Below are 25,302 nucleotides of genomic sequence, written 5' to 3' on the forward strand. Positions count from 1 at the left end.
AAAAAAAAAAAAAAAGGCCCCCTGAAAGTGACTGTTAAAATGTCCTAGAATTGTAAACAGATCAGAAAGATTTATAGGCTACACTTACAAGCTAAACTTAAAAGACTAGCCCTTAAAATAACTAGGTTCTGAATTCATAATTTTAGCAAATTGAAAATCAATTGTTTTCGACCAAATTAATTTCTGTATAACATTTGCATTACATAAAATCCAGGGGTAAGAGTGGGTGTGGCATCCAAATCTCCCTCAGACATGCCACGCACCAGTCACCCGAAACTCACCAAGTCACTTAGTCTCTAGTCTCTCTGAACCTCTGGCTCCTCACCCATTGCAAGAGAGAAATATTTTCCAGAATAAATAATACAATTATTATTAATTATTTAATATTAATACATTTCATATTGATACACAGCATGTGCGTGAGAAGAGGCTCTCAGAGAAGCATAAAGTGATATGCAAACGTAAGAAATGGCCAGCATGTGTCACTTCATAGTAATTGCAGCGCCCGGTGACAGACATGGGAAAGGTGACACATATCCCCAGAGACTAAGTATGACTCAGCACAGCCAGGTCGTGGAATTTTCCCAGAGACTCTTCGTGATGTCATGGTGGATGTCGTCAGGAGAGGAGCTGCCACAGAAGCAGTCAGGCCCTTCCACACACAGGCAGTGGAAATGTACTCCCAGCCGTCCAGTGACCTCCCCGCCCCGCCCCTTTCTCTGGTCTCCAAGCAAATCAGGACAAAGAGGTAACACAAGAGCAAGGAACCCAGATAGTGCTGAGAGTACCTGGGGTAATGCCTTCAGGCATAACACTTAACAACACACCAAAGGGACACATCCATGTCCCCCCAGGAGAAAGCTGAAGAGGAGGGGAGGGTGACAAGCTCAGACCACAGAGCCTTAGTCCCTAGGCAAAGCTCAACTCAGCAGAGCCTTGGGAACGGAGGAGCCAAACAAGCTTTGACAAATTACATGACCTGGAAGAAGAGGTCCCTTCTTGGTGACTGATTTTCCCTCTCTACTGATGGATCAAAGGGAAGACATCAATAAAAGATGGCAATCTTAAAAGAAGAAGAAAAAAAAAGGGATCAGCATCTTGGATTCTGCTAACCAGCCTTCTCTAGGCTTCAGTTTCTTCAGTTCCGTAAGACAAGTGGTTTGGGGGGATTCTCCAACACGCCCACCTCTCATTGTAGGGGCGCAAGTAAGAGAAAAAACATCCATCTCTATCAGCCAAGAATAAGAGGACAGAGCAAGCAGAGAGAGAACAAGCAGGTGAAACTTGTGGAGGGTGGAGTTTTTCCACGTTACGACCATTCCCACCACGAGCCCATTGCCCTTACTCAACAGTAGCCTGCAGACGGCGCCTGCTGGCCCAAGACCTAGGTCCAAGGGAGGACTGTGGGAGATCTCACACAGGAAACTAGCTCCTGCATCATGAAGGGTGTCTGAGGAAAACCGAAAAAACTCCTGTACCACTCAGCACTGGACATGAGCTCTGGAGAAAGTTGTCCCTGAGCCACAAAGTCCCCAAGGCCACAGCGGGCTTGAAGGGAAGAGCATTATTGTTGTCACAAATGCTGGGAGAGCACCTGGCTCCCTGGCTCGGCTGCTCCGGCAGAGCAGCAGGGGAAGAGGGGACTGGACTAGCAGGGGATCGGCTGGAGGGCTGTGGAATTTAGGCTGAGGGGAGGCCACTGAATCTCCCAGGCACCTGCCACCAGGGAAATCCATGTTGGGGGAACCTTAAAAGCAGTAGAGGCCAGGCGTGGTGGCTCACACCTGTAATCCCAACACATGGGGAGGGCGAGGAGGGCGGATCACCTGAGATCAGGAGTTGGAGACCAGCCTGACCAACATGGTAAAATCCCGTCTCTACTAAAAATAACAAAAATTAGGCTGGGCGCAGTGGCTCACGCCTGTAATCCCAGCACTCTGAGGGGCCGAGGTGGGCGGATCACCAGGTCAAGAGATTGAGATCATCCTGGCCAACATGGTGACATCCCATCTCTACTAAATACAAAAATTAGCTGAGCGTGGTGGCACGCACCTGTACTCCCAGCTACACTGGAGGCTGAGGCAAGAGAATCACTTGAACCCAGGAGGCGGAGGTTGCAGTGAGCCGAGATCACGCCACTGCACTCCAGCCTGGAAACAGAGTGAGACTCGTCTCAAAAAAAAAAAAAAAAAAATTAGCCAGGTGTGGTGGCACATGCCTGTAAAATATGCAGGGGAAGGGACAGGTTCCCTTTTCCCCGTTGTTACCGTGACTGGCAAAGGCTGAGCGTCACCCTCTGGGAACCCGTGTCAAGTGACTTTACAACCAGCTAGCAGAGCCACCTCGCACCGCAGCTGCCTGCTCTCCACGCTGACTCAAGGGGTCTTCTTAGAGGCGGCCCAGCCCCAGGGATTCTTCCTGCCCAGCTTCCCAAGCTGATCATACCCTTCCAGAAGCAGGGCATTCTGCTTAGGCTGGCCAGATGCCAAATGGGGCCAGCAGGGAGCCAGATGTCACTTTCCTGTAAAAATCAAGAGCAACTGGAAACAGACAAGACTGCTTAAACGGATATTATCCAAAAATCAGAGCACAGCCTTTTTTTATTCATTGAGCTTAAGACCTGACATGCCAAACTGCCGGCATCCACAGCTGCTCCTGGTGAAGACCCCCACGCATCCCGCCAGCCTGGATTCAGGCACAGGACTTACCCTTAGTGTTTGGTCAGCTCTCCAGAAGGCAGACAGTATCTAAAGCAAAAGAAAAAAACAGCATTACCCTCACTGCTCCAAGAACTTCCCAGAGAAAACAGGAGTGGCAAGAACATAGTTTTTTTTGTTGTTGTTGTTTTGTTTTTTTAAGACAAAGTCTGGCTCTGTCGCCCTGGCTGGAGTGCAGTGGCATGATCTCGGCTCACTGTAACCTCTGCTTCCCGGGTTCAAGTGATTCTCCTGCCTCAGCCTCCTGAGTAGCTGGGATTATAGGCGCACGCCACCACGCCCAGCTAATTTTTTCATTTTTAGTACAAATGGGGTTTTGCCATGTTAGCTAGGCTGCTCTCGAATTCCTGACCTCGGGCAATCTGCCCAGCTCGGCCTTCCGAAGTGCTGGGATTACAGGTGTGAGTTACCACACCCAGCCAAGAACACAGATTTTAGAACCCAGAGAACTTTTTCACTCGTTACCCAGGCTGGAATGCAATGGCACGATCTCGGCTCACCGCAACCTCTGCCTCCTGGATTTAAGCAATTCTCCTGCCTCAGCTTCCTGAGGTAGTTGGGATTACAGGCATGTACCACCACACCCAGCTAATTTTGTATTTTTAGTAGACACAGGGTTTCTCCATGTTGGTCAGGCTGGTCTCGAACCCCCGACCTCAGGTGATCCGCCCACCTCGGCCTCCCAAAGTGCTGGGATTACAGGCGTGAGCCACCACACCCGGCCGAGAACCGTTTCTTTGCTTCCATCTTGGGGGAGTCTCTGAGGGCACCAGGAGGGTACAGGGCTGGAAGCACCAGCTCTGCTGTCCCGCTGCCTGGACTGCACCCCTTGTTACTCTGACAGCAGCTCTGTAACCACTCCAAGTCTGTTTCCTCATCTGTAAAATGGGAATAATAACAACGCCCATCTCACAGCGTTCTAGGGAATACCCAATGAGGCAGCACACGCACAGCACTGGCACCATGCCTGCCACAGAGGACACACTGGGACGTTAACCGACAGGCTTGGTGGGAAGCACTTAAGTAAAACCCTTTTCTGACACCCACTATACATGAACAAGAAGTTCTAGAAACAAGTCTTGTTTGATCTGAAGTGCTTTCTCTTCCTGCCCACTCCATCCAGCCTCAGGCCCACTTTCTCTGCATCTCCACAGAGCTGTCTCTAATCCTTCAGGAGCTCCCTCTGAATACTGGGACTCTGGTTCTTCTCTCACTCCGCAACTTGACACTAATAAGGAGCTGTCTTACGTGACCTGAAATGTGTTCCCTATTTCCTGGCTATTTCCTCAAATCCTTTCCTGCAGAGACCCCTCCCTGCCACACTAAGAGTACACCTCGTGTTTATGCCCACAGGAGCCCACAGTTGGTATTGTGTGTTCACTTTTTGGAGTTTTATCGACTGCTTATTTCTGAAAAAGCCACACCTGCTCTAGCCACTAGTCAATGAAGAGCAAAATGGAAACACAGGCCAGCAAGCTCAAATCCCTGTTCAGAGAAAACCAGCTGCCTTGGCAGATAATGTCAAGACTGAAATTCAATGTCTGGGGCACTCAAGTCAATATATACTGAGCACACGCCTTGCACAAGGAACTGTATGTACACCCAGGCCCTGCCCACAAAGTGCCAAAAAGCAAGTTGTTGGGGGCTGGTTAAAAGAAGCAAAAATGGGATGGCACGTGAGACGCACTCCAGCAGTGAGCCTGCCTAGCCTGCCTGGCTGCGTGACTCTGGACGAGTTATTTTACCTCTCTGTGTCTCACCTATGCGAGTCCACCATTTGTAAGAGATGGATCTAACAGTACCTTTGTAATAGCATTGTTGTGATAATCACATTATGTGTATGTAAGGGGCTTAGCAAGGCTGTCACCACCACACAGGAGTTGGCTTTTATTATTAATAACAATAAATCATTACTTATCACCATCATTGTTATGAAAAGAGAGCCCAGTCCAACTGAATAGAGTTGTCAAGCCTTAATAAAGTCCCACGTCTCGAAGAATAATTTAATTTTGACAGGACAAGATAAGAGGCACGGCCCTGCAGAAAACAAAGTCACCAAGAACAAGAGCAGAGGGGGGACCGTGAGAAGTGAGTCTGGGGCAACAGTGACGAATCTCACTATGGGGGCTGACACAGAAGAGGGTACCTGCGGGGTCAAATGGAAGAAAGAGCCCAACAGGTAGAATCATATTAGAGAGTCTTGAACGCCAAGATGAGGCAAGCTTTTCATTCGGTAAGTAAGAGGAAATGGTTTATTCTTTTGGCCATTTCCCATCTTCCACCATCAGGCCCGACTCCTTTGGCAAAGTGTCCGCAGGTGAGACTAGAAGGCAGCTAAGAGAAAGAGAGGAAGGCATGGTCAGTCAGGCTCAGGTGAGGTTTCAGAGTGAGCAGGCAAAATGCCCCGCTGCCGTGAAGGACGCCTCTGGGTGAGAAACCTGCCCCAAAGTGGGAACTTTCAGGAAACAAGAATCGGTGCCCATTCAGATGGGGGCAGGACAATATTGGGAGGCAGCCAAAGAGAAAGCCATGTTCATCCTCAATGAAAATGTTGACCAGAGGCCGGGCACGGTGGCTCACGTCTGTAATCCCAGCACTTTGGGAGGGTCAGGAGTTTGAGGTCAGTTTGGTCAACATGATGAAACCCCATCTCTATTAAAGATACAAAAATTAGCCAGGCGAAAGGGTGGCGCCTGTAATTCCAGCTACTCAGGAGGCTGAGGCAGGAGAATCGCTTGAACCCGGGAGGCAGAGACTGCAGTGAGCCAAGATGGTGCCACTGTACTCCAGCCTGGGCAACAGAACAAGACTCTGTCTCCAAAAAAAAAAAAAAAAAAACCCCAGAAAATGTTGACCTCAACGAGGCCTCCAGCCCATGCAGAAGGTGCCAGTGAGAAATGTGGACTGCCAGATTTTCTGCCATACTGACCATGGTGCTGGCCATCCCTGCCACCCCCAAAGGCAACTCCTTTCCGTATTCCCCATCTTTCACCCTTCTCTCCTCACTGGTTCCCCATTTGGCCCCTTTTCAACTAATTCACCCAAAACATTCATTAAGCACCTACTTGTTCCTGGCACTATTAGGGACTGTGAGGACAGACAGAAGAGGGACACAGGGAACTGTGGCTTGGGATGAGACTAGTGAATCTGAGGTCCTGCCCTGCCACTGGTCCCAGAGCCCCCATGAGTGGTGGTCTTGAGAGGACAGGTACCTATCACAGCACCTGGGGCACGCACCGGAAGTGAGACCGGGTGAAAGCAAGGAGCAGGACAAAAAGGGGCAAAGGGCCTGGGGGACCCACTGTGGGCTACCAGGGGCAACCTTCCAGGGGAGATCCTGGAGGTGAGGACTGACACAGGGAACCGAGTCAGCCAGGCTGCAGCGGGCTTCAGTAGAAAGACAGAAGGCAATATGGCACATGAGGGTACACTGGGGTAAACTAAGGAAACTTTGGATGACAGCCTAAATTAATTCAAAAAGCAGATACTGAGCAACTGTAGTGAACAAAGCCCCTTCCCTAAGGGCAGAGCATGGCAGGGTGGAGGAGCCATTAGTCAACAAATGTCTGCTGCTTTCAGGGAGCTTACCAGAACACCATGGGATACAAACCACAGCTCAGGCCTGCAGCTGGGCCCTCAGAGCCCTGTCTGCCTTTTGGGCTTTTTTTGTTTTGGTTTGGTTTTTTGTCTTTTTTTGGTTTTTTTGACAGGGAGTCTCACTCTGTCGCCCAGGCTGGGGTGCAGGGGTGCGATCTCAGCTCACTACAACCTCCACCTCCCAGGTTCAAGCAATTCTCCTGCCTCAGTCTCCTGAGTAGCTGGGATTACAGGTGCCTGACATCACGCCTGGCTAGTTTTTGTATTTTCAGTAGAAACGAGGTTTCACCATGTTGGCCAGGCTGGTCTGGAACTCCTGACCTCAGGTGACCCAACCGCCTCGGCCTCCCAAAGTGCTGGGATTAAAGGCATGAGCCACCGCGCCCAGCCCGGTCTACCTTTGCATCTAATCTTGCTTCCTCAGGTTGGCTTCCAGTCACTAACTTACCAGCACCTTAGCAAATCCTAGTGCCCTCACCTGGTTACATCTCCTGTAGAGGCCTCTTCCCAGTGACCAATCAAGTTTCTTACACCCAACAGTGAAGTTGTGTCCCCTACATTCTCCTTCCACCTTCCTCAGCCTTTCTCTTCCAGTCCTAATTGCTTGAAACCTCTGTAACTGGCCAGGTGTGATGGTTTATGCCTATAATCCCAGCACTTTGGGAGGTCGAGGCGGGCAGATCACCTGAGGTCAGGAGTTCAAGACCAGCCTGGCCAACATGGTGAAACCCCATCTCTACTGAAAATACAAAAATTAGCCAGGCATGGTGGCATGTGCCTGTAATCCCAGCTACTCAAGAGACTGAGGCAGGAGAATCGCTTGAACTCGGGAGGTGGAGGTTGCAGTGAGCCGAGATCACACCACTGCACTCCAGCCTGGGTGACAAGAGTGAAACTCCGTCTCACAAACCTCTTTAACAAAACCTCTCCAGAATAAAACTTTCTAGCTGCTCAAATCCAATCACTGCTTCTCCACTGCCAGTGGCATCAAAAAGAGGCCCACCACTCACCTCCTCCACGAAGCCTTCCCAAGCCCATCTCCTTCCAGGCCATTTCTCCTCTCTCTTGCTTTAGTGTGTGGTTTGCTGTGATTTACTGGCCTCTACTGAACTTCCTCTTCCATGTCCTCCTAGGACCAATACCTCGCCCACTAGGCTCTCTACAAACATCTGCAGCAGATTGTCTTGCTGCTTAGGTTTTGTTTATTTTTCTCTCCCTCAATCGGTTTGTCAGCAGTTGTAGGACAAGGATTGACCTCATCGCCCACGCTGTCTCTCAGCCCCGTGTAGGGATAGGAACACTGTAGGTGTGCAAAAGAATGTGATGAAGAGTTCAACGGTTAAGGAGAGCGTGCAGGCAGGAAGCTGTAGCTGCAAGTGAGAGAAATGCTGAGCACATCCACCCCCAGCACAAGTGTTTGCATCACATACAAGGATAGGGTGCCTTGGGGGAGGCCAGCCAGGGCTGCTGGTGGCAGTGGGTACGGGAGCAACAGGGAGGCAGATGGCAGGCACTCTGGAGGTTCTGGTTGTCATCAGCAAGTGTTGGTACTTCTCTGAGCCTGTTTTCTCAGCTGGAGAAGGAGTAAGGAGCCCTGGCCTACCTCTTCTCACAAAATAAGACACAATCTGATTTTTAAGAATTTCAGGCCAGGCACGCCTGTAATCTCAGCACTTTGGGAAGCCAGGGCAGGCCGCTCACTTGAGCGTAGGAGTACGAGACCAACCTGGGCAAAATGACGGAAGCTCGTCTCCACCAAAAAATACAAAAATTAGCTAGGCGTGGTGGCGCCCGCCTGTAGTCCCAGCACTGGGGTACTGTGGCAGGAGGCTCGCTTGAGCCCGGGAGGTCGCGGCACTGCACTCCAGCCTGGGTGGGTGACAGCAAGACCCTGTCCAAAAAAAAAAAAAAAAAGAATCTCAAAGTTGCCAGGGACCTAGGGACTTGGCTTCCGACTCTGATGCGCTTTGTAAACTACTAAAAGCTGGAGAAATAAGGGGCTGAGCCCAGCCCCACCTCCCGAATGAGCGGCCTTGGGCGAACCACTGCGTCTGGGCGCCTGGAGCTTCCCTGTCTGAAACAAAGTGGAAGATCCTACGGGAGGCGGAGTGCGAGCGCCGGGAACAAGGAAAGCCCTCGCCTTACACGCCGCGGCTTCCTGCAGAGCTGAGCCATATCCAGTACGATGGGGACAACTTGGGCTCCCGATCCTGACAGACTTGGGTTCGAACCCTCAGGGACCTCGCGCGAGGCGCTTTAGTCAGTTTCTCCATCTGCAAAATGGGCCCGAGAACAAGAATGAGGCAGCCCGAGGGAGGACGCGGCACACGGGCGCTTGGGGGCTGGAGACGGGGGCGGGTCCGGGGGCGGGTCCAGCCGGCCGAGCCCCCGCGCGAGGGGGAGGGGCGGCGCACTTCGCGTCGCGCACCTCGCGCCGCTCGCCGCTGTCTCCTCCAGCCGTCACTCGCGGAGCCCGCGCCGCCTCTGCGCGCGCGACCCTTACATAAACGTCCCTTGCGGCGGCGTCGGCGCACGTCCACCCGCTCCGACCCGCCGCGGGAAGAGGACCGTGCGGAGCGCGGCAGACACTCACCTCCTCGCCGCTGCCAGTCCTCGCCGCCGCCTCTACTGCCGCTGCCTCCACTGACAGAGAACAGCTGCGGTCTCCGTGCAACCGAACTTGCTGCAGTCCCGGCCCCGCCTTACAGACTTCCTATTGGCCCAGGCAGCCCAACCCCTCCCGTTATTGGGCAGTGTTCTCCGTCACTCCTCGCCCCTCGGCTGTGGACTCCGCCCTGCGCCCGCCTGTCCGTCACGTTTAAGCCTTGGCGCCCCACGTCAGCCCCGCCCCTCCCGTCCCCGGCGAGCGCCTGGATTAGTGGCGAGGCTGGGAGAGCCCGCCCCTGGCGCACCACCGCCTACTCCCTTGTCTCGGGAGCCTCACGTGGGCCGCCGGACCCTGGCCGACGCCCGCAATAGGCGGAAGTGGCCGGGCTGCAACTTGCAGTTATTGGCTGTCGGCGGGGGTGGGGACGTTCGATTCATTCACCCGAGTAGCACGTGTTTCCCGAAGCTGCAAGCATAACAGATCGCACTGGGGCTCAGGCATCCCGGCTAGACGCAGATACGCGCTGGCGAGCGGAGAAGAGGTCGCCGGAAAAGCTAACGTTAGCGAAGGGCAGGAGAAAGGAGAAGGCGCTTGTGCCACATGGGTTACATGACTGTGTCCTTTAGCAGCTACGTAGGTGATTATGGGGGTCTGGAGTCCGTCTGTGTGACCTTGGGCAAGCAACTTAACCTCTGAGTCTCGGTTTTGTAATCTGCAGAGCGAAGCTGCTCAGGACCTGGGGGGTTTGGAAGGCTTGTTTGAGACACGAGAGGAAAGCTTTGACAAGTGGAACGAGTGACTGAGGCATAAGCCTCTATCATCGAGGCTTACTAATCCAGTTTGAGGGCGTGCTCGGGAAAAACACGAACCACAGACACCTCTGTGGTTGTTTTTCCGAAGAGGTTTTCGGGAGGTTTCGTATTTATGCATTTCCTTAAAGGGGGAGTGAGGGGAACGCATGTAGGAAGAAGGGCAAGTAGGCGATTAGGACAATAGTTAACATTCCTATGGGACTTTAGCTAGTGCCCGGTAAATCCACGTAAGATAAGATGAATGTCTGAAGAGAAAAAGAGAGTAAAGGAAGAGTCAGTTATGCAGATGTCTCTGGGTAGGTGGAGTCTTGACTTTGTTCCGCACCTGGGAAAATAAGCTCGTGATGACATTCTTATTGAGGAGTTTTTAGGAGCTAAACTTAGACTGTAGACCTGAAGCTACAATTGACCTGTCCTTGTTTATGGGAGGCCAGCAAGAATTTACCTGTGAATGATCTGTGGGGGCAGCCCTTCCCAGATGCCTGAGGCTTTTTACCTTTCCGTGTGGATCTGGCTGATGCCTAATGCTAGTAACAGCTATTCTTTTGGAAGAGGGTGTTGCAATGACTCAGCTTCAAGGCTTAATCTTCACTTTCGCATGAACTGGGGCGCGGGGGGGGCGGGGGGCGAGATTTTTACTTTCATTTACCACTTCGTAAACTGGGATCAGTGCCAACCAGAGATAAGGGATTAACCAAACACACCAAAATCGTGCCTTCAAAGGAGAGCAGACATATTAATATATATTAGTTAATAGTGATATGTAATATAATACATCAGATGGTAATAAGGGCAAGGAAAAAAAAAATCTGCTTCCAAAAAGGAGTCAAAGACTATGAGAACATCTTGCTAACTAGAAATTGTTTATTGAGCATAGAGAGATCTGACTCTTCTCTCAGACTCCTGTATAAGTACTTTCTCACTCCGACTTCCCTGTCCTTCCTTCCACCGGTCCTGAAGAACCCCAACCTTCAGTTGGATCCAACACAGCTATTTTAGTAACAGAACAAGGATTAAGATCCCAGTTCACCTTTGGGAGGCTGAGTCGGGGGGAATACTTGAGCCCAGGAGTTTGAGACCAGAGTTGGCAACACAGTAAGACCTCATCTCTGTCTTTTAAAATTTTAAAAATGGGGCCAGGCGCTGTGGCTCACACTTGTAATCCCAGCACTTTGGGGTGCTGAGGCGGGCAGATCGCAAGGTCAGGAGTTCAAGACTAGCCTGGCCAATGTGGTGAAACCTCGTCTCTACTAAAAAAATATAAAAATTAGCCGAGTGTGGTGGCAGTCACCTGTAGTCCCAGCTACTCGGGAAGCTGAGACAAAAGAATCACTTGAACCCGGGAGGTGGAGGTTGCAGTGAGCCGAGATCATGCCACTGCACTCCAGCCTGGGTGACAGAGTGAGACTCCGTCCCCGCCCGAAAAAAAAATTAAAAACGGGCTAGGCGCGATGGCTCATGCCTGTAATGAGAGGCATGATCATCTGAATGTAGTGGGAGGCTGGATCATCTGAAGTCAGGAGTTCGAGACCAGCCTGATGAACATGGTGAAACGCTATCTCTACTAAAAATACAAAAATTAACTGGGCATAGTGGTGGGCATCTGTAATCCCAGCTACTTGGGAGGCTGAGGCAGGAGAATTGGTTGCAGTGAGCTGAGATTGTGCCATTGCACTCCAGCCTGGGCAACAGAGCAAAACTCCATCTCAAAAAAATGAAAATTGGCCCAGTGCAGTGGCTCAAGCCTGTAATCCCAGCACTTTGGGAGGCCAAAGTGGGTGGATCACTTGAGGCCAGGAGTTCAAGACCAGCCTGGCCAAAATGGCAAAACCCTGTCTCTACTAAACATACAAAATTAGCTAGGCGTGGTGACGCATGCCTGTAATCCCAGCTACTAGGGAGGCTGTGGCAGGAGAATTGCTTTAACCCAGGAGCCGGAGACTGCAGTGAGCTGAGACTGTGGTGAGCCAAGATTGCGCATTGCACTCCAGCCTGGGCAACAAGAGTGAAAAACTCTCAAAAAAAAAAAAAAAAAGAAAAAGAAAAAGAAAAAGAAAAGAAAAAGGAAAAGCATTTCTCAGTGTGGGCTTCTGTGTCACTAGCAACAGAATCTCCTGGGGACAAGGTGGGAAACACAGATTCCTGAGCCCCATCCCATTGCTCTTATGCATATTAATCACCAACTCAGAGGTCTTAGAATCACCAGCAGAATACCTGAGTCACCTTTGCCTCTTCAATCCATCCCTGGGGACTGAGACCGAAACTGATGCAATAGTCCCGTAGACAGTTTTGTTTTTTTTTTTAAATAAACATAGAAATGGACCCTTTTGGTCTTAAAGCTTGAAATTTAACATTTGTTTTATCTGAGTTCCTTTGTCAGGAAAGGACACTCAGGCCTCTCAAAAAACAGTATCAGAAAACGGAAACTCATCAGATCAAGGCATCCAGACAACAAGATGCCAGAACCCACATTCACCCTGCTTGCTTCCTTCTCCGTAATTCTTGTTTTCTTTTTATTTTTTTTTATTTTTTTCCGAGATGGAGTCTTGCTCTGTCGCCCAGGCTAGAGTTCAGTGGCATGATCTCGGCTCACTGCAACTCTACTTCCTGAATTCAAGCAATTCTTCTGCCTCAGCCTCACAAGTAACTGGGATTACAGGTGCCCGCCACTACGCCTGGCTAATTTTTGTATTTTTAATAGACCATGTTAGTCAGGCTGGTCTCGAACTCCTGACCTCGTGATCCACCTGCCTCGGTCCCCCAAAGTGCTGGGATTACAGGCATGAGTGCCAGCCCCTAGTTCTTGTTTTCTTACACATTGTTACATTTCTTCCCTCTATGTTAACTCTTCTTTTTTTTTTTTTTTTTTTTTTTGAGACGGAGTCTCGCTGTGTCGCCGAGGCTGGAGTGCAGTGGCCGGATCTCAGCTCACTGCAAGCTCCGCCTCCCAGGTTCACGCCATTCTCCTGCCTCAGCCTCCCCAGTAGCTGGGACTACAGGCGCCCGCCACCACGCCCAGCTAATTTTTTGTATTTTTTAGTAGAGACGGGGTTTCAATGAGTTAGCCAGGATGGTCTCGATCTCCTGACCTCGTGATCCACCCATCTCGACCTCTCAAAGTGCTGGGATTACAGGCTTGAGCCACCGCGCTCGGCATATGTTAACTCTTGATTTTAGTCACTCAGGGAGATGGATTTGAGACTGATCTTGTATCTCCTAGGCTGTAGCACCCAGTTAAAGCCTTCTTCCTTGGCAATAATTGTTGTCTCAGTGATTGGCTTTCTGCGGAGAAGAATGAAGATGAAGGCCCTGGTGTTTCAAAAACAAGACCCCCTGCACTGCAGTGCTAGTTTTAGAAGCTCTCCAAGTGGTTCTAATGGAGTCAGTGTGAAGACCAATGGAGAGGCTAGAGAAATACTATTTAGGCTTCCTGGATGGTAAGAATCTTCCAGGGCCCTTTAAAAACAAAACCATATTCCTGGACCCACACCCACCCCTGTGGATAATGATTCAGTAAATTTGGGGTGGGGCCTAGTAATCTTTTCAATGATTTTTTTTTTCTTTTCCTCTTAGCAAGCTCTCAATTGATTCTTGAGATCTGGGGAACTTGGAAAACTTAGCTGAGCTCCTGGGAGGTTGCAGCAGAAGCTGAAGCCAAACAGAGGAGCTGAGACGTGCTGTAGAAGGCTGGCCAAGGTGAAGCTCTGCTGCAGAGAACACAGGCAGCAGGACTCTGTTGGGAGGGAAATGATGTTCCGGGGGGCCTTACAGAGTAGCTGAGGGGCTGCCCTAAGGGTAGGAGTGTAGGCCCGCTTTATTATTTCTTAATAGCTAACACTCTAAAAAGTTCTTGGGCTGGGCTGGGCACGGTGGCTCACACCTGTAATCCCAGCATTCTGGGAGTCTGAGGCAGGCGGATCACTTGAGGTTAGGGGTTCGAGACCAGCCTGGCCAGCATGGTGAAACCCCATCTCTACTAAAAAAATACAAAACCAGCAGGGCATGGTGGTGCACGCCTGTAATCCCAGCTACTTAGGAGGCTGAGGCAGGAGAATTACTTGAACCTGGGAGGCAGAGGTTACAGTGAGCCAAGATCGCACCATTGCACTCCAGCCTAGATGACAAGAGTGAAACTCCATCTCAAAAAAAAAAAAAAAAAAAGCCGGGCGCAGTGGCTCAAGCCTGTAATCCCAGCTACTCAGAGGCTGAGGCAGGAGAATGGCGTAAACCCGGGAGGCGGAGCTTGCAGTGAGCTGAGATCCAGCCACTGCACTCCAGCCTGTGCGACAGAGCGAGACTCCATCTCAAAAAAAAAAAAAAAAAGTTAGTTCTTGGGCGGGGTGCGGTGGCTCACACCTATAACCCTAGCACTTTGGGAGGCTAAAAGTGGTCAGGAGGTTCTTCCTCTGCCCCATCCTGTGGGCATCGGCCCTGGTATGGACCTGGCACCATGATAAAGGGATGTGGCCATGGTGAGGCATCTCCCACAGGCTTTAGGGGCATGAGACTTGAGCAAGTGGGCTTTGAAACAGGAGTGGGAGCTGGGTGTGGTGGCACATGCCTGTAATCCCAAACTTTGCAGGGGCCGAGGTGGGTGGATCACTTGAGCCCATTTCTTTCTTTCTTTTTTATTTTTGAGACGGAGTCTCACTCTGTCACCCAGGCTGGAGTGCGGTGACTCAATCTCGGCTCACTGCAACCTCTGCCTCCCAGGTTCATGCGATTCTCCTGCCTCAGCCTCCTGAGTAGCTGGGACTATAGGCTTGCACCACCATGCCCGGCTAATTTTCTTGTATTTTCAGTAGAGATGGGGTTTCACCGTATTAGGCAGGATGGTCTCAATCTCCTGAATGTGAGGCCTCATCTCTATTAAAAGTTGAAAAAGAAAGACCAGGCACAGTGACTCATGCCTGTAATCCCAGCACTTTGGGAGGCTGAGGTGGGCGGATCACTTGAGGTTAGGAGTTTGAGACTAGCCTGACCAATGTGGTGAAACCCCATCTCTACTAAAAATACAAAAAATTAGCCAGGTGTGGTGGCTGGCAAATGCCTATAATCCCAGCTGCTCGGGAGACTGAGGTAGGAAAATCACTTAAACCCTGGAGGCAGAGGTTGCAGTGAGCTGGGATCACACCACTGCACTCCAGCCTGAGTAACAGAGACAGACTCTGTCTCAAAAAAAAAAAAAAAATTGAAAAAATCTGAAAAACAAAAAGTCAGCCAGGTGTGGTGGGGTGTGCCTGTAGTCCCAGCTATTAGGGAGACTAGGTGAGAGAATCGCTTGAGCCTGGGAGGTGGCGGTTTCAGTGAACCGAGATCGTGCCACTGCACTGCACTCTAGCCTGGGCAACAGAGTGAGATCCAGTCTTCAGACAAAACAAAACAAAAACAGGAAGTTGCAGCTAAGAGACTGGGCTGTGGGTAGGTGGAAGGGCTGGCTTTGGTGTTACCCCAATAACTCTGGGGGGCACGTTGGGAGTAGCTAACCCATCCCTTTGCTTCTTAGGGACATGTTCAGAGGCTCAGAGACAGAAGAGGGCAGATCTCATAATTGACAGAGACTTCTGTAGGCTAAGAACACAGGGGAGACACTAGCCCTTGGTCCACCTCGGCCGGTGGAAGGTCTGACCATCTTGTGGCGATCCCATGATGGGTTCCATGAGCCCAGTGGAATTGTCCAGACTGAACAGCCAAAGTAGGAGGAGGCTGAAAAGACAGGGCGGTTTCTAGGGGTGAGAAGCCATGGGGTTAAAGGAGCCTGGGAACACAGTGGGGCAAACATTGGAATTTAGGCTCGCTGCAAGCCAAAAATAGTACTTGAGTGGCCACAGGCAAGGGCACAGGGCCACCAAACACACTTGCAGTTTCCACACTGCAAACACTCCTGGCCAATGCCTTTCCTGCTCAGTCCATGCTGGCGGGAGAAATCTTTCTTTTGTCATCTCTGGAGGGGGGATCGGGGACATCTGGGTTGTCCTTATGAGATCCTCAGGGTAAAGCCAGGCTTCTGGATTCTAAACACAGAGGGGTGCGCTGTTTCCGGGCTCACAGTAACTGCTATGTTTTGAGGGATCTGTAGCTTTGTTTGTTTTTGTTTTTTTGTTGTTTTGTTTTTGGTTTTGTTTTTAGGCAGGGTTTCACTCTGTCACCCAGGCTGCAGTGCAATGGTGCGATCTTGGCTCACTGCAACCTCTGCCTCCTGGGTTCAAGTGATTCTCCTGCCTCGGCCTCCTGAGTAGCTGGAATTACAGGCACCTGCCACCATACCCGGCTAATTTTTTTTTTTTTTTTTTTTTTTTTTTTTTTTTTGGGACAGAGTCTCACTGTTGCCAGGCTGGAGTGCAGTGGCGCCATCTCAGCTCACTGCAACCTCCGCCTCCTGGGTTCAAGTGATTCTCCTGCCTCAGCCTCCTGAGTAGCTGGGACTACAGGCTTGTGCCACCACACCAGGCTAATTTTTGTATTTTTAGTAGGGATGGGTCTTCACCATGTTGGCCAGGCTGGTCTTGAACTCCTGACCTCAGGTGATCCACCCACCTCAGCCTCCCAAAGTGCTAGGATTACAGACATGAGCCACTGCGCCTGGCTAGGATCTGTAGCTTTGTCTGGGAGCTCCCATCCATCTAGATGTCTCCAGTCTTCTTGTTCCTAACTGCCCCGGCCTTGGCCACCATGCTGTCTGAACTTGCTGGTGCGCTGTCCTCCCTACACCCCAGTGGTATGAGGTATCATTGTTCCTCTACCCCGTCGTGCTTCCTGCCTCTGCTTGGACTGTTTCTCTCTGCATGGGATTCCTTTTCTCAATAGATTCACCTGATAAACTCTCTTCCTGTCATCTCTCTCTCTCTCTCTCTCAAGACTTAACCCAGTCGTTGTCTCCTTCAGGAAGCCCTCCAAGGCCACTCTCATGGTGTAAGGGGCCCTCCTAGGACTCCCATAACACCCTGGGCGTTATTTCTAGCGTAGCACCACACTGCTTTGAAATGGGGTGCTTTGAGGTCTGCCCCCCAACACTAGTCTGGGAAAGTAGCTCATTTTTCATAGTGCTGCAGAAATGGCTCAATATCCTCCCACCACCTCGTCTTCCTTCCTGGCCCAGGGACACTGTCAAAGCCTCAGAAATTCCTCAGCATTTGCTCCTCTTGGTCCACGCCCCCAATCTGACCTGTTCCAGGTATCATCTCTTTAACTTTTCCCTCCCCCATGGATGTGGTGTCCACTGGACTCTGTGGACTCTGCTTGGCCTCTGGGGCACTCCTATTCACTGACTATTAAACATTTACTATGTGCTAAACTCAACTCTTGTACAGGTGTGAGGAGGGAATAAGGGACAGAAGATAAACACAAGAACTTTTTTTTTTTTTTGAAACGAGTCTTGCTCTGTCACCCAGGCTAGAGTGCAGTGGCGTGATCTAGGCTCACTGCAACCTCTGCCTCCCGAGTTCAAGCGATTCTCTGCCTCAGCCTCCCAAGTAGCTGGGATTACAGGTGCCCACCACCACGCCCCGCTAATTTTTGTATTTTTAGTAGAGACAGGGTTTCACCATCTTGGCCAGGCTGGTCTCAATCTCTTGACCTCGTGATTCGTCCCCCAACCCTCACCCACCTCCCAAAGTGCTGGGATTACAGGTGTGAGCTACCGCACCTGGCCAATTTTTAAAATTTTATAGAAATGGGGACTCACTTTGTTGCCTAACCTGGTCTCAAACTCCTGCCCTCAAGTGATCCTCCCCTGCCTCAGCCTCCCAAAATGCTGGGATTACAGGTGTGAGCCACTGCACTTGGCCCACAAACAATTTTAAATTAAATAAATGTATATCTGCACAGTCGCTCATCTTACTTCTGGTGGGCATCATATTTTTTTATTTATTTAAAAAACTTTTTTTAGACAGAGTCTCAGTCTGTTGCCCAGGTTGGAGTACAGTGTCATGATCTCTGATCACTGCAACCTCCACCTCCCAGGTTCAAGCAATTTCTGTGCTTCAGCCTCCCGAGTAGCTGGGATTACAGGTGTGTGCCCCCACAGCCGGCTGATTTTTGTATTAGTAGAGATGGGGTTTCACCATGTTGGCCAGGCTGGTCTTGAACTCCTGACCTCAGGTGACCCAACCCACCTCACACTCCCAAAGTCCTGGGATTTACAGGCATGAGCCACCACGTCCGGCCTCAAGGCTAATTTTTGTACTTTTTTTAGAGACGGGGTTTCACCATGTTGGCCAGGCTGGTCTTGAACTCCTGGCCTCAAGTGCTCTGCCCGCCTCAGCCTCCCAAAGTGCTGGGATTACAGACATGAGCTACCGCACCCAAACTGGGCATCATATTTTCAAGGAGAAAGTCTAGTAGTACTAACTGCTAGGTTTAAAATTTTGTCTAATCCTCCTAGAGGATATGTGAAGACTCAGGCCCCACCCATGGAGGGTAGAACACACATTTGCTGAAGACTCTATGTGCTGGCCTGACTCAACTGGGCTGGATTCCAGGTCCATCATTGACTATACTTCTGTCATTTCAGCCGAGAGAAGAAGAGATGAGTATAAGCTCTGGAGGGGTGCAAAGGTGAAGCGCACTCACAAAGGTCAGTCTCCCAGGGTAGAGGGCACGCCCCACCCCTGCTGCCTTCCAAGGTCAGTCAGACTTTCAATATCTGATTCTCAAGGTTCTGGAGAGTGGGCTCTTGAGGCTGGGCTCCAATATCACCTCCTCCAAGAGGCCTGCCTAGATCCTCCCCTCCCCCAAGCCAGATGTGGTCTCTCATTCTCTTCTGTCCACCAAAACAAGGTCTTGCCCACAGCAGGTAGATGTAGATCACTTTCATTGGCTCACTCATAAGGAACATGGTAGCCTGTCCCAGCTTGCAGCCTTCCAGTTTATCTAAGCCTCACCAGAACTTTAAATGACATCAGCCATTTACGTGAATAGATACAGGAAATATCTCTTTCCTACTTCACTTTAGGAAATAGATACTACTGTGTTTTGTACTTTCAAGGCACACTTTTTTCCTCCACATTTTAACCTCTCTAAAACGGGGCTGTACCTTCCAAGGAGTGGGTAATGGGTTTCTTTCTTCCTTTCTCTTTCTTTCCTTCTTTCTTTCTTTCTTTCTTTCTTTCTTTCTTTCTTTCTTTCTTTCTTTCTTTCTTTCTTCCTTCCTTCCTTCCTTCCTTCCTTCCTTTTTCTCTTTTTCTTTCTTTCTTTCTTTCTTTCTTTCTTTCTTTCTTTCTTTCTTTCTTTCTTTCTTTCTTTCTTTCTTTCTTTCTTTCTTTCTTTCTTTCTTTCTTTTCTTTCTTTCTCTTTCTTCCCTTTCTCCCTTCTTTCTTTATTTTTTCCCTGAGACAGGGTCTCACTCTGTTGCCCAGGCTGGAGTGCAGTGGCTTCAATCACAGTTCACTGCAGCCTCAACCTCCTGGGCTCCAGCCATCCTCCCACCTCAGCCTCCCAAGTGGCTGGGACTACAGGCACATGCCACCAGGCCCAGCTAATTTTTTTCTAATTTTTGTACAGGCAGGGTGTCATTAAGTTGTGCAGGCTGGTCTTAAACTCCTGGGCTCAAGCAATCCTCCTGCCTTGGTCTCCCAAACTGCTGGGATTACAGACGTGAGCCACCGTGCCCAGCCCAGATATTCTTTCTTAATGGTATATAAAATATTGCCACCTTTCCATAGATGTCCTCTTAGATTTTATGAAATAAAGCATGATCCCCGTGTTATAGTGGAGAAATTGTAGACACATGAGGTTAAGCCACTCACCCAAGGCACATAGCCAGTACATGAAAGGGCAAGGCTTTAAACACAGGCAGTGGAGGAGGCCTGGAATCCTTGGTGTCTGTGGTAGGCCATCTCCAAGATGGTCCCCAATGATCCTAGCCTCCTGGTGTTCACGCCCTTGTGTCATCTCCACCCCTTGAGGGTAGACTGGACCTGGCAACTCGCCTCTAAGGAACAGAATAAAGCAAGTGATGGGTTGCCACGTTCTGTGGTCGGCAAGTCCATGTAAACCTATCCCCAAAACCCAAGGAAGCTGAGGCCAAAGGAAGAGGCCGACAAATTCAGTTTCTTAGAAAAAACATTTTTTTCAAGCCTGTAATCCCAGCACTTTGGGAGGCCGAGGCGGGTGGATCACAAGGTCAGGAGATCGAGACTATCCTGGCTAACATGGTGAAACCCCGTCTCTACTAAAAATACAAAAAACTAGCCGGGCGCGGTAGCGGGCGCCTGTAGTCCCAGCTACTTGGGAGGCTGAGGCGGGAGAATGGCGTGAACCCGGGGGGCGGAGCTTGCAGTGAGCCGAGATCGCGCCACTGCACTCCAGCCTGGGAGACACAGTGAGACTCCGTCTCAAAAAAAAAAAAAAAAAAAAAAAGAAAAAACATTTTTTTGTTGTTGTTTCTTTTTGAGACAGAGTCTCGCTCCGTCACCCAGACTGCAGTGCAGTGGCACCATCTAGGCTCACTGCAACCTCCACCTCCCAGATTAAAGTGATTCTCCTGCCTCAGCCTCCCAAGTAGCTGAGATTACAGGCATGCACCACCACGACCAGCTGATTTTTGTATTTTTAGTAGAGACCGAATTTCACCATGTTGGCCAGGCTGGTCTCGAACTCCTGGCCTCAAATGATCCGCCTGCCTTGGCCTCCCAAAGTGCTGGGATTACAGGCATGAGCCACCACACCCAGCCAAAAAGAAACATTTAATACAGATTTCGGAACAGCAGCCAAGTCTGTGTCTCACGCTGCGGCAAGACGTGTTGGTGGATCCCCACGCTATAGACCCCCAGACCCAGGGCTTATATACCACAGGGCAGGAATGTGTAAGATAATTGAAGTTTGGGACCTCAGGGAAAGGCAAGAATGTGATATGGATCTGCCTATGGGTAGGATTTATGGTAACAGTAGATAGAGTAGAAATCTGTAATCCCAGCACTTTGGGTGGCCGAGGCGGGCCGATCAAGACCATCCTGGCTAACACAGTGAAACCCTGTCTCTACTAAAAATACAAAAAATTAGCCAGGCGTGGTGGCTGGCGCCTGTAGTCCCAGCTACTCGGGAGGCTGAGGCAGCAGAATGGTGTGAACCCAGGAGGCGGAGCTTGCAATGAGCCGAGATCGCACCACTGCACTCCTCTCCAGCCTGGGCGACAGAGTGAGACTCCGCCTCAAAAAAAAAAAAAAAAAAGGTAGAAATCTTAGAGGCATTCCCAGAATGGGGGTTAATAAGAAGTCAACGTGGTGGATTAGCATCCAAGACGGAGTTGCTCTGGCCTCACATGTCACTTCTGCAGTTAGTCTCCAAAGATCCCGGCTTGTCTTTCTCGCCATCTCTTGCTCTCACTCGCTTGCTCTGATTAAAGCCAGCTGCCATTTTGTGAGATGGTCTTTGGAGAGGCCCAAGTAGCAACAATCAAGAAGCAGAGACCCTCAGTCCCACAATCCAAAAAGAATTAAATTATGCAAACAACCACAAGAATGAGCTTGGAAGCAGATCCACCCAAGAAGGACCTGGAGAAGACTTGACTGTGGCCTCTGAGAGATCCGAGCCAGAGACCTGCTAAGCCGCGCCCCCATTCCTGACCCACAGAAACTGAGATAATAAATGTGTGTTGTTTTAAGTCTCTAAGTTTTGGGGTAATTTGTTAGACAGCAATAGACAACTAATAGTCTCCAATATTTAATACCAGTTATTTACTGTGTTGGGTCGTGGGGACACAGAGATGAAGGTGTTCTTCTAGCCTTCAGGGGGTACCTAGTCTGGTGAGGTAAGGCAGACATGTATGATTGTGTTACTGTGTGTATTGGGTTATCAGGTGGGCTGTAAAGGGGACTGCCTATCTTACACAGCCTGGAGGTGTCAGGGCAGGCTTTTTGGGGAGGTGTCACTCACAAAGCAGAGTTTGGAAAGGTAAGAGCTTGCCAGGTGCTATAGTTTGAACGTCTGCTCCAAAACTCATGTCAAACTCTAATTGTCATTATGACAGTTATCAAGAGGTGGAACGGCAAAGAGGTGATTAGGTGACTGGATTACTGCAATTATCAGGAAGTAGGTTCCTGATAAAAGTGAGTTCAGCCCCCTCTTGTCCTTGCCCAATTTTGCTTTCTCTTACCCTTCCACCTTCTGCCATGGGATGACATAACACAAAGGGCCTCATCGGAGGCTGATGCCATTCTTTTGGACTTCCCAGCCTCCAGAACCATGAATCAAATGAATGATTGTTTAGAAATTAACCCGTCTCTGTTACAGCAACACAAATCAGTCTAAGATACCAGGTGAAGAAGGCAGAGAAGCAGTGAGGAGGGAAGGAGGAGAACACAGATTTTTCTCCCTCTCCTCAGTGGATTTGGGAAATTGTTTTAAGACTACATGCTTGGCAAGAGGGTACTCCACAGCTATGTTCTTGACGTAAGAGCGAGTGATTCATCCCACCACATCTCAAAAGTCTGTGAGTCAGCCACTTCTTCCTGGGCTCAGACCTTTGTGAGAATGGGGATTTGAGTTGACTACGTGTGTTGAAGTGAGGGCGTTGAAGATTGTGTAATGGTTTTGTTGCTTTTTAACCAGGGTCAGGACTGACCTTTGGAGTGTTGTCAGCATTGAAATTAAAGGACCTGGGTACAAATCAGAGTCAGTGTTAGGGACAGGCTGGGGCAGAAGGTCAGGGCTCCTTTTTTCCATTCTCTTCACACTGGCCCTGTCATAGCTCCTCTGGGAGCTGAGCCTGGCAGATTTTAAGCAACCCTTCACCCAAGGAAGATTCAGAAACTGAGCAGAAGGGATGAGGGCAAGGCCAGGCCCTGGGGGACAAGGTTAGTGTGACCCAAGAGCTGCAGCCAGCACTTCCCTGGCCCTGGATAGGGGTGCCCTCTGCAGCACCCCAAACATGGAGGAGGCAGGACAGCTAGCTTCCAGTCCTGCGTCTGCTGCCTAGTCTGGGGAAGGAGACCTGAGTGATTGAAGCACAGGTTTTTAAAGCCCGGCTGACCAGGGTGGCTGACCAACTCTGCCACTTAGTGGGCATGCTCTCCAGCCAGGTGCTTAATCTCCCTGATCCTCAGTTTTCTGATCTATAAAATGAGATGACAATCCCCACATCATAGGACTATCGTGAGGTTTAAATGAAATCTGTGAAGGGGTTGACTCAAAACAGTGGTTAAAACAAAAAGGAGCTGGGCATGATGGCTCATGCCTATAATCCCAGCTATTCAGGAGGCTGAGACAGGAGGATCACTTGAGACCAGGAGTTTGTGACCAGCCTGGACAACATAGAGAAACCTTATCTCTAAAATAAACAAAGAAATACATAATCAAAATAAAACAAAAAGGAGCATGGAACAGATGTATGGGATCCCTTCAGCACGCAGATTCTACCATTCTGAGGCTGGGCGTGGTGGCTCACACCTGAAATCCCAGCACTTTGGGAGGCTGAGGTGGGCAGATTGCTCGAGTGCAGGAGTTCGAAACCAGCCTGAGTAACATGATGAAACTCCATCTCTACAAAAAATAGAAAAATTAGCCAGGCCTGGTGGCACATACCTGTAGTCCCAGCTACTCAGGAGGCTGAGGTGGGAGGATCACTTGAGCCCGGGAGGTCAAGGCTGCAGTGAGCTGAAATCATGCCACTGCCTTCCAGCCTGAGCAACAGAGTGAGACGCTGTTTCAAAAAACAAAACCACCATTCTGAGGAATCTGCTGGCCTAGCCCCAGGCTTCCCGTCTTGGGGGAAAGAGCTGCTGATGGCAGTCTCACCTTTAGAAGCATCCACACTCATGATTTCGTCTTATATTTGAAACAACCCATTTTACAGGCTGAGTTCGGTGGCTCATGCCTGTAATCCAGCACTTTGGGAGGCCGAGGTGGGTGGATCACGAGGCCAGGAGTTCAAGACCAGCCAGGCCAACATGGTGAAACCCTATCTCTACTAAAAATACAAAAATTAGCCAGGCGTGGTGGCACGTGACTGTAATCCCAGCTACTCAGGAGAATCACTTCAACCCAGGAGGCAGAGTTTGCAGTGAGCCAAGATCACACCACTGCACTCCAACCTGGGTGACAGAGCAAGACTCCATCTCAAAAAAAAAAAAAAAAAAAATTAAAAAAGAAACAACCCATTTTACAGATGAGACTGACCAAGAGGGGAAAGGATTTGCCCACAGCAGTGAATACCACTGATATGGTTTGGATTTGTGTCCCCACCAAACTTCATGTTGAATTGTAGTCTCCAGTGTTGGAGGTGGTTGACTCGTGGGGGTGGATTCTCATGAATGGTTTAGCCCCATCCCCTTGGCGCTGTTTTCATGATAGTGAGTGAGTTCTTGTGAGATCTGGTTGTTTAAAAGTGTGTAGGCTGGGCACGGTGGCTCATGCCTTTATTCCAAACACTTTAGGAGACCGAGGTGGGCAGATCACTTGAGGCCAGGAGTTCAAGGCCAGCCTGGGAAATATAGCAAGACCTTGTCTCTACCAGAAATATAAAAAATTAACTGGGTGCGGTGGTGGGCACCTGTAGTCCCAGCTACTCAGGAGGCATAAGAATCACTTAAACCCGGGAGGTGGAGGTTGCAAGGAACCGAGATTGCGCCACTGCACTCCAGCCTGGGCGACAGAGTGAGACTCTATCTGGAAAAAAAAAAAAAAAAGGATACAGCCCCTCCTGCCACTCTCTCTTTCTCCTGCTCCTACCATGTGAGATGCTTCAACCCCGCTTTGCCTTCCACTGTGGTTGGAAGCTTCCTGAGGCCTCCCCAGCAGCAGAAGCTGCTATGCTTCCTGTACAGCCTGCAGAACCATGAACTAATTAAACTTCTTGTCTTTATAAATTACCCAGTCTCAGGTATTTCTTATTTTTATTATTATTATTTTTTGAGACAGAGTCTCGCTCTGTGCCCAGGCTGGGGTGCAGTGGCACAATCTTAGCTCACTACAACCTCCGCCTCCCGGGTTCAAGCAATTCTCCTGCCTCAGCCTCCCAAGTAGCTGGGATTACAGTTGCCCACCACTATGCCTGGATAATTTTTTGTTCTGTTTTGTTTTGTTTTTTGAGATGGAGTCTTGCTCTGTTGCCCAGGCTGGAGTGCAGTGGCATGATCTCGGTTCACTGCAACCTCTGCTTCCTGGGTTCAAGCAATTCTCCTGCCTCAGCCTCCCGAGTAGCTGGGATTACAGGCACACGCCACCATGCCTGGCTAATCTTTATATTTTTTCAGTAGAGACGGGGTTTCACCATGTTGGCCAGGCTGGTCTCAAACTCCTGACCTTGTGATCTGCCTCAGCCTTCCAAAGTGCTGGGACTACAGGTGTGAGCCACTGCACCTGGCCTAATTTTTGCATTTTTAGTAGAGATGGGGTTTCACCATATTCGCCAGGCTGGTCTTGAACTTCTGACCTCAAGTGATCCACCCGCCTCGGCTACCCAAAGTGCTAGGATTACAGGCATGAGCCACTGCTCCCGGCCTCACGTCTTTCTTTAATAACAGCAGGAGAATGGACTAATACAACCACCAACTCTCTTTGTTCGAGGGCTTGCTGTGTGCTAAGCCCTGTGGATCACATTTAATACGCACAACAATTACCCAAGTTATTT

The 25,302-nt window shown here is 50.0% G+C and overlaps 1 protein-coding gene and 1 long non-coding RNA gene across 9 annotated transcripts in view; one reads left to right on the plus strand and one right to left on the minus strand.

The window, feature by feature from the left end:
* The window catches only part of PC (pyruvate carboxylase), a 107,842-nt gene extending 98,823 nt beyond the window's left edge, over window positions 1-9,019 (minus strand). The window contains exons 1-4 of one of the 7 annotated variants that reach the window (XM_017948237.3): window positions 8,908-8,925; window positions 8,460-8,587; window positions 4,864-5,051; window positions 2,709-2,747 (exon numbers count right to left, since the gene is read on the minus strand). Coding sequence is in view for 2 of the 7 variants with exons in the window: in XM_031653716.1 (XP_031509576.1) it covers window positions 2,709-2,747; window positions 8,460-8,489 (69 nt within the window). In the remaining 5 variants the exon portion in view is untranslated. Of the gene's footprint in view, window positions 1-2,267; window positions 2,522-2,708; window positions 2,748-4,863; window positions 5,052-8,459; window positions 8,588-8,907 lie in introns of those variants that run through there. The other 6 variants (XM_003909497.5, XM_031653716.1, XM_003909496.5 and 3 more) reach the window with 6 other exon arrangements.
* LOC103877407 lies at window positions 4,876-21,339 on the plus strand. Of its 2 annotated transcripts, none has more exons than XR_001894692.3 (4): window positions 4,876-4,950; window positions 13,308-13,430; window positions 18,247-18,309; window positions 21,079-21,339. It is a non-coding gene; the product is annotated as an uncharacterized LOC103877407 (long non-coding RNA). The 2 variants fall into 2 exon arrangements; XR_002516932.1 differs by lacking the exon at window positions 4,876-4,950 and adding an exon at window positions 9,249-9,559.
* Window positions 21,340-25,302: the final 3,963 nt, after the last annotated feature.

The sequence above is a fragment of the Papio anubis genome, chromosome 12, assembly GCF_008728515.1.
Source record: "Papio anubis isolate 15944 chromosome 12, Panubis1.0, whole genome shotgun sequence".
NCBI classification, from domain to species: Eukaryota; Metazoa; Chordata; class Mammalia; order Primates; family Cercopithecidae; genus Papio; species Papio anubis.